General features: G+C 40.1%; 1 protein-coding gene across 1 annotated transcript in view; it reads left to right on the top strand.

The window, feature by feature from the left end:
• Positions 1-1975: 1975 nt before the first annotated feature.
• CPVL (carboxypeptidase vitellogenic like) overlaps positions 1976-9345 on the top strand; it is a 105597-nt gene continuing 98227 nt past the window's right edge. The window contains exons 1-2 of the mRNA XM_007466093.1: positions 1976-2144; positions 8508-8626. Of these exons, the coding sequence (XP_007466155.1) occupies positions 1979-2144; positions 8508-8626 (285 nt within the window). The 5' untranslated portion in view covers positions 1976-1978. The remainder of the gene's footprint in view (positions 2145-8507; positions 8627-9345) is intronic.

Raw genomic sequence — 9345 nt, 5'->3', positions numbered from 1 at the left:
GCAGCAGAAAGATTGAGAAATTAGGTGGTATGATTAGTTTCTTGTTTCTGCCCACGGGAAAAAACCTCTTAATGGAAGAGCTTCTGCCAATATGTTTCTAATACCACAGATTTTTTTTTTTCCCTGCGAACCTGTTAGAGAGTAAGATTGTTGGTTCAAGCATTCCTTGAAAGTAGCTGTTAGTAAAACGTTAGCGTAACAAGTTCTCATAATTTAAAAAAACGTATTATCAGTGCCATAGTGATCATTAAATTACCCTTGGGCTTCTTGGGAACCTAAATTTAGTTTCTAAATTCATTTTTTTCCTTATTATAGTAAATAATACAGAAAAGCATTTTTTAGCTACCTACTCTATTTGGTTGGGCTTGTTTACATTAAGTCTGGGGGGTTCTATTAAGTTAACCATGAAAGACTTGACAAGGATTATGTATTCAATCAAATTATAATTATAAACTTTTATCTTATTGGGGAAATGTGGCTGAAAGGACTTTTAAATTTTCTACAAGCAATATTTTCCTATTATGCCAAGTTGGGTTGTGATAAGCATGGGATTAATAGATTTCTACACATTTTGAGTTTTTAAGGTATTTTAGTGGCTTTGTATTTTAAAGCACTAAACAGTCAAAAGCAGACATTATATTTGCATAAATTGTATATTTCTTTTTGCATCCAGAAATCTGAGTGAGCAGAGTATTTAACTAGCAGCAGTGCAGAGTAATGTAATAGCACTGATGTAGGCATTATAACACTTAGCAGAGTCAGGATTAAGGGGAAGCAAGTGAGGTGCCTGCCTTGGATATAAAATTTAACAGTGCCAAAAAACTCAGTAATCAAGATACATAGTATTTTAATGCAATATTTGAAAAAATCAAAAATAGTACCAAAAAACCCCACGATAGACAAAGTCTCAAAATTTAAAAAAAGATGAGTTCCCACCCTGCATCTGCACCAGACTCACCTTACCCAGGTCCCAGCCCTGCTTGCATACTAGCTCCTATTTCTCTACTTTGATGTCCATGGATAAGGCCCTCCTCTGAGTCAAGTTTTCTTTGTCTAAGATTGATGATAATAATCCTTGCTTTCCTGCTTGATTTATTAGGATGTTCATATCAGCTAAAAATACATGGGAAAGCCCATTGTAAATAGAATTTATGTGTTTACAAGTTTTGAGAAATCACCGTAAAATATTACGCCATTATTATTATCAGCTCAGATGAATACTCTAAGCAAACATCAGAGTGGAAGATCCTTGGAAAGCTTTGTGTTAATAAAGTGTGAAGTCTAACTCTTGAGTTCATTTGTCAGCTAGCTATAGGGGCAGGGGCCTGAAAATTGTTGTAGGACCCTCCCTCTCTCTTTCTTTCTTTTTTTTCTTGGATGCAAAGTTTAGTGGTTTGTAAGAGATAGAAAGGTGACCAGAAATCACATGCAAAATGCCCAGGGACAACTCAAGTCTCACCTTTTCTCAAGCTGTGCCTCCCACCAATGATGCCTTCCCCATTTCTTCTGCCTAGCTGAGTTCCACCCACCTTTTATTCACCTCCGACCTTGGTAAGGCCTTCCTAGGTTCTCTTGGCCTGAAATGTGTTCTCAGTCCTCTGCCTGTAGCAGATGACTGTCTCTCCCACTCATTTCATGATCTATTTACAGAGTCCCTGTTGTCTTGATGCTTCATGTAATCCTTCATCAAATTTACTTTCCAGACCACAGTTTTAGAAATATAAATCGTTTCTTTAGTTGCATTGTAAATCCCTTGAATAGCCTTCCATTAGACTGTTAATTTCAGGGTGAGCAAGGATTGGGTCTATCTTATTTAGGTTGTATCTAAGGTACTTAGCAAAGAGCTTTATTTTTTTCTTTTTCTTTGCGTAACTAAATGAATGTCTTGTGTGTAAAGGGGCTTGGTAAATATTTACTCTGTATTTATTTGTGGAATGTTATTGTTTCCATCCTAGGTCTAGACAGAACGGTTGGTACCATGTGGAAGGCGCTTGCTTTGCTGGCCCTGTTGGTGCTCAGCCCTGGTGGTGATGGGCTGTTTCGCTCCTTATACAGAAACGCCCATGTTTCCACACCACATAAGGGAGATCCAGGACAGCCATTATTTCTAACTCCTTATATTGAAGCAGGGAAGTTTGCAGAAGGTAAGTTTAAATCAGAAACCACTGGTATAGTTTCAACAGTTGGGGTTTTTTTTAGCAGTTGTCTCACAGGATCCAAAATACTTTCTAGTATTTTACTCAATTGTTTTATTTCAAATATTAATGATTTGGTGTCATATAGTATCAGAGTTTAGAGCTAAAATGCAAGTTCAACAGGGTCAGATTAACCAGTGGTTGAGTCCCTGCATATCTACTTATAAAACTAATATAGGGCCTGTCTACAATTGGTTACTGCGTGTCAGTTACTGCTTCCAAGCATTTGATATAAAAATCATTTTAGCATCGCAGCAAGCCAGGAAGTGCATCTCTTTTACACACAAGAAAACTAAAGCAGAAGGAGATGAAGTTACTTGCCAGAGTCATACAGACACCAGCTGGTAGATGCAGGATTCACACCCAGACAGCTTCATTCCAAAGTCTAAGCTCACAGCCACTGTGCTGAGCCCCTTTGCCTGGTAAGTTACCTGAACATCCTAGGACTCAGTTTCCTCATTAATAAGATGGAGAAAAAACAACCCACCCAAGTCTCAGGGATGTTAAAAGAATCATATGAGGAAATGCATGTGAAAACTCTTTATAACCTGTAAATTGCTCTCTAAATATTAGTGTTTGCTGATGGCTTTTATTTAGAGTTTGTGGGTTTTTCTATTATTAATACAAAAAAAGTGTCTTGTGATGTCATCAGAGACTAAAAATTATGACGTGCCTCTGCCCTTAATGCTTCTCCATGCTTAGGTAAATCACTGTGTAGGATCAATTATGTAATCTCTCTGGACCTCAGGACACTCCTGAACTATAAACTGGTATATAGGCAGAGCTGTTTGTAAAAGGGAGCAGAGAAATGGGGTGGTGGCTGGAGGGAGTTATGGAGTCAGGAAGGGTCAGGAAGAGAGTTACAGAGGGTAGGAGATAATGATGGAAATAGTCCAGTAGAGAGGGGAAAGTTGATTGGTGTGGGACGTCTGTTGTGGAACATTTTCTTGAAGGAGATGAGTATCCATGGATGGAGATCTTGGTGTTTGCTTCAGAGTTTATCCCTAGTCACAGGTGGGAAGGCAGAGTTAATGCTTGTGAGGCTGATAAGTTGGTAGATTTCGTGGGAATGTGGAACTGAAACTGGAAATTTTAGGGAAGTGATCATTTTAAAGATCTAAAATAAAGGTATATACTCTGTATGGAAGTTGAAAATAAAGCAACTTTTCTTTAGTTCTCATAGTCAAAAGGCTGTCATCATTTTTGTCTTTGGTTTGATTTAAAACCAAAATATTCTCCCCTCTTAAGGGTGCATTGGAGTCCTGCTCATATATCTTTGTCTGAAATATACATTGGCTCCATGTTTCACCATCTCTTTTCTAAGAAAAGTTGAAAAACTTTGATAATATGGTCAGTGATAATGTGGTGAGGCTGTGTAATCTTTTTGTTTTTAAAGAGTCATTTTTGCTTGATTTAGAAAAGTCATGAAAAGATGGTAGCCCAATGGCACAGGCTGATATCACTAGGCATAAATGAAAAGGCAAAAAAATATCATTAACCCAAATCCACCAGACTGGGTCATATGCCTTCCTTTTGGCTTCCATGGATACTGATGACTTAGATTATGTTTGTTCACAGTAAATCAAAGCAAATCATTTCGTTTAGAGCTGAAAAGGAGTTAAATACTCATAACCAAACCCTGCCAATTCACAGATGAGGAATTTGAGACTCAAATATTTTACATGACTTGCCCAAGGGAACACAGGTAATAGTAGTAGAGATGGGTCTAAGACCCAAATTTTCTGACCTGCGCTCTGTAATTCACCTGCTATAATTTATTTTCCTTTGTTTAAGAAGCTTGTCCTCTTTTGGAGTGACCAGATGCACACACATGAAACAATTAAGGAATCAGGCAATGCATACTAAAGTTCTAAAGTATTACATTTGAGGAAGGCATGCTGGAAATTTTTAGAAGGAAGCTATCCCTGTTGATTGGCATAATCCAGATAGAAAGTAGTAGTAGTAGTAAGAATAATATCAATCAATAGCTAACATTTAGTAGTAATTGTATCCCGAGTACCTGGCACAACGGCTGTATGTAACGGCACTCAATAAATATTTGTAGAATTTAAATTTGAGACCTATGTTTCAGGCGTTATGCTTTACACAAATTAGCTCTTTTAATCCTTACAGCAACTCTAATGAAAAATGAATACTTATTGTTCCCATTTTACGAATGAGAAAACTAAAGCCCAGAGAAATTAGGTGTCTTGCCCAGGACCATTTAAAGGTAGTAAGTGGCAGATCTGCAATTAAAACCTATCTCTGCTGACTCCAGAGCCTGAGGTATGAACCACTGTGCTATGTGACCAGACTTGAGGGTGTAGGGTAAGATTTGGGCAAATAAGAAAGGGCCTATGCATACTGAGTAAGACAGCTTAAACAGAGCATTAAGGCAACGTGGCCATGGTGTCTCTGAATCGTACATCTGATAGAACAAGTGCAAAGAATACAGAGAAATCTGCCTGAGAGATTGTCCACATCCCTCCCGTTCCTGGATTTCTCGCCTACAAGCATTTCACGGTCCTGGGTGTCAGCAGTAGTAAAGAAAGATTCTGAGGGAGATAGTTTTATCTTCTGTCCTTTTTTGTGTTAAGCCTGATAGATCACCATCTGATGAGTGACAACATTTAAAATATTAAATCTGGTGTAATGTCACTTTCTAAAGTTCTGTCAAAAATCTTTGAACAGAATTTTAAATGGCTAATCCAAAATCAGGTACATCTGGGTACTCAACTGCAGTTCTGACAACACAATTAAGGATAATTGTATTCATCCGCTTTACTGAAAGTTCAGGAAGCTCTGGACAGATGGTCAGCTCACTCCGCTGAATCCCTTTTGTTTATCAAGTCTGTCAGAATCTTAGGAACATGAGTCTTAATATCGTAATGGAACATTTTTGAGATAAACAGTAATTCACAAAAAGACAAGGGAAATTTTAATTTTTTAAAAATCCCCAACATAAACTAACTGGCTTAGTTTTATGCAACTGTAATTGCATGTTTGCTTTCTCTGCAGCTAGAATAAATCCTCACTCTCTGAAACAAAATGAATGTAGGAGGCCAGTTTTAGCATGTTTCCAGACACTGCCTTTTCACCAACTTTAAAGAATATTTTGCTATTAGGTCTTAATTTATTATTACTTATGGCCTGGTAGTGTCCTGTCCATCCTGATGATGATGCAAGTCTTTGCAAATATGAAGTGCCTGATTAACTGGTTCAAGCCCTTCTTTGGTCATACTCTAATCTTTTTGAAAGTGTTAGTATCACAAGCACTGGTAACCACAGTAAATAACAAGTAGGAAGTGAAATCGCTTCAAAGAAAACCTTTTTCCTTTTTTCAACTGTTTTCAACATTTGTATTATGAGTCACGGTTCCAGGAAGAAAGAAACTCCTCCATCTTGGGAGTTTATTTTCCACATTCCATTAATAGATTCTAGAAGGATGAACGGGGACATTTGAAAATGCAAAAAATCAATTTAGTTGAAAAAGCTTTTATTTTACTGGGGTTTAGTTAAAGGAAATTTAAAATTTAAAGCAGGATGAAACACTTTTTTGTGGGGCAGAGAAAGTCTTTCTAAATTTCTTGAGATCTTAATAAGGCCTGCCTGCCTTAGGAGGTTTTTGTAGAAGTAAGCTAATCCTAGTGCATTGCCAGTGTGTCATGTTTTAGTTCATTCATTCACATTTATTCATTAAAAAATGTGTATCGAATGTCTTAAGTGTATAAACCAGCATACTGTGTCCCTGGGGGTACAAAGATAAACAAGACAAATTCCCTGCTTCCCAATAGCCCCTGATCCAGGAGGGAAGGTAGAAAGTAAACCTCAGTCAGTACAAGGCAGCAGAGAAATAACTTTACAATGCTCAGAAAGGAAGGACTGGGTAAGCATCTGAGTCATTTTCAGAGCAGGCCAGTGGACCCTGTGTTGTGCTGGTCTCAGAGAGATAGATTGATTCAATCACCCCATCTCCCACAGTCCATTCCCTCCAGCTCCTTTCTGTTATATGTTTTCTCTTTTTCTCATTCTACTTTGACCTTTCTCATTTTTCTCTGTCTTTCTCAAATGCTCACTTAGCCCTCTGGGATTCACATCTCACTCATTCCCAACGCTTCAGCCTTTGGTTCTCTGCCCTCCTTTTTGGGGGGGATCTCTGTTGGATTTTGAGAAGATTAATAGTTTTGTGAAAAATATTTCAGAAGTGTTTTAGGTACAAACTACCAGCTACAAAAGACATAAGTTCCAGGGATGTAATGCACAGCATGGTAACTGTAGTTAATAATACTGTCTTGCTATTTGAAAGTTGCTATGAGAGTAGAGCTTAAAAGTCCTCATCACAAGAAAAAAATTTGTAGCTGTGTGTGATGACGGATGTTAACTAGATTTATTGTGGTGATCATTTCACAACATATAAAAATATTCAATCATTTTATATATCTGAAACTAATGTCATGTTGTATGTCAATTACACCTCAATAAAAAAAAAAATGGCCAAAAGAAGTGTTTCAAAGGCTGCCCAGCCCTGGAGGTGATCTTTCTGTAGGCTAATTGAGAGTGGAAGCAAAGATGGGAAGAGGGAAGGGTGGGGGATGGGAAAGGCAGGCACATACCACTTTCCCCCAAACATCTCCCTTTTCTTTTCCTTAAAATCTTTCTTTGTTCTTTGCCTTTTTGTTTGTTTGTTTGTTTTGTTTTGTTTTGGTGGGGAGGGATAGATCTCATTGGGAAGAGAATGCGGAAGAGGTAAAGAGGTTGGAATAAACAATCTTTCCTGGGGGAACTGGACTGAGCCCCAAAAAGGCAAGGTCTTCTAGACTATTCTTGGGGTGGCCCACAGGCTAATGAGAATCATCCCTCTCTTTGCCTGAGCCCTTATTTTATGTCCATCTCTGTGCTCAAGGGTCATATGCATGTTTTCATTTGATCCTCACACAAAGCCCAGGGTGGACAAATCAGTATTCACATTGACACTATGGCTTCCTGCATCCTATCTGTGCTGTCACTGAACGCCGAGTTGGGAAGAGATGTCAATTAGCACTCCAGAGCCCATGGGCTCTGGTACCCCACTGAAGACATCTTTAGTTGGTGGCACATGAGTAGGATCGAGCTTCCTTACCTACTGTCTACTGAACAGTCTCCAACTTAATAAGTCTCAGACTTAAGTAGCTTTTTTTGAACAATTTTGTTTTTATTGAGGACACTTGCTTTGTTCCCCCTAAAGGACTCTTCTTCACCCAGACTTCCCCACCACACCCTGCTTCCTACCTGTTTACTGTTCCTTCTCCACTCCTTTCCTAATCACTGCTTCCCACTCCATTCCCTGCTTCTCATACCTTTTGACTAACTCTCTAGCTGATATGCCGTGGAGCAGGGTAGGGGCAGGGGCTAACTCCGCAGCCTGACTTCTGGGTTTAAATCCCAGCTCTCCGTTGCTAGCTGTGTGACCTCGGGCAAGTTACTTAACCTCTCTGTGCTTCAGCTTTCTCATCTGTAAAGTGGAGATAATAATTATACCTACCACGTAATGTAAAGCCCTTGGTATAGTGGCCTTGTAGGTGTTAGTTCTATTGATATTAGTATTGTTTACTCCTGGGTGCTTCATGTCTCTGAGCATTCCCTCTTTCCTCCTCCCTGTCCCTGTCCTTTTGCTGCCCTTAGAAAACCAGGACCTCTGCCCTCTACAGCTGCCCCTTGTCCTATTTGGCTCCTTCTGAGTAGCCACGTGATCACCCACAGTCTCACTGCCTGCCTCTCCCCACCCTCCACAGCCGGCCCCAGTCATTCTTACTCCCCACATGCCTGGTCCAGTTCCCTTAGCGGAAGTGGCAGGCCCTTTGCTTTCACCACAAGAAGAGTGTGGAGAACACAGGCCTCCCCCAGGCTGAGAGCTCCTTAGCTGTTATTTCTTTTTCACCGCCCCCCACCTTTTGGGGTTAGGGGACTTTATCCTGCCTTGGCCTTCCAGGTGGCCCCATGTGAACACCTTGGTTTACTCTTTAGAGTGGAGCTGAGGATAGGTGATTTTCTCTTCTTCTGAAAAAAAAATCTTACTATAGTTCATAAGATATGAACCAAAAAAAAAGGTTTAAAATGTCACTTGCCCTTGGCTAAATGGTGAATTTTGAATATGTGGAACTGGCCAGGGCAGGCTGGAAGTTGCTACCAGTAAACACCTTTATACCAATCCCCTTGTAGCCTTTCTGATCACTTCATTCCAGACCTGGCCCCTGGGAGAAGTCTGGCCAAGATGGAGATGGCTCACCCCGTATTTATTGTCTAATCCTCGGGTAAATTTTTTTCCCCCACTAGGGAGACGGTTGAGCTCAGTGGCTCCTTTCCCAGGATGGAATTTGACAAGTTATTCCGGCTACATCACTGTGAATAAGACTTACAACAGCAGCCTTTTCTTCTGGTTCTTTCCAGCTCAGGTAGGCCTGCAACAGCGCCCTCACAGGACACTGATGCTCAAGAGCTGACTCTGTTGCTTCAGGTAGAAACGTTGGTCTACAACCAGCCTGAGGGTGCTTTTCTTTGCTTTTAAATCTTTCAGATTTTTTTTTTTTCTAAAAATAAGTGCCAGTGACTCTGCGTGGTGTTCCTGTTTATGTGCAGGAAACAAACGTTAGTGGGGGAGGTCCGGCTTTTAAATTCCTTGCAGCCTTGTTCAAAATATTAATGCTGCCACCTTCTTCCTGCCACAGTCTTCTTCCTATCTTTTTGTTGTTTTGTTCTAAAAATACTTGAGGGCAGGGTTGGGCCTTGGGGAGCCAAGGAAGGACAAGGAGTGGGGAGATTCCTGAAGTTCACAGGTGATGCATGTCTAAGCCTGTTTAAATTTAGTCAATTGTAGTCTTATTTGGCTGCTCTGTCTATTGATTTTGCTGTGCCAATGATCATTCTTACACTCACTCCTTCATGCATCCAATACCCATTTACTGAGTAGTGCTCTGTGGGGATACAGAGGAGAGAGAATTGAACTCACTCTGTGGGCCTTTAGGGGAGGGGTGGGGAGGACCAGTGACCCAGGATGGCTTCCTGGATGAGGGGGCTATTTACCTACTCACATCCATACAGACATAGGTTTGTATATGCTTGTACTTTAGCAATTCTGTTTAGCTCACGTCAAGGTCACACAATTCTTCAGCAG

Source organism: Lipotes vexillifer, unplaced genomic scaffold, assembly GCF_000442215.2.
Source record: "Lipotes vexillifer unplaced genomic scaffold, Lipotes_vexillifer_v1.1 scaffold150, whole genome shotgun sequence".
In the NCBI taxonomy this organism is placed as follows: Eukaryota; Metazoa; Chordata; class Mammalia; order Artiodactyla; family Lipotidae; genus Lipotes; species Lipotes vexillifer.
Note: the sequence above shows the minus strand (reverse complement) of the source record. Positions and strands in the feature narration are given on the sequence as shown.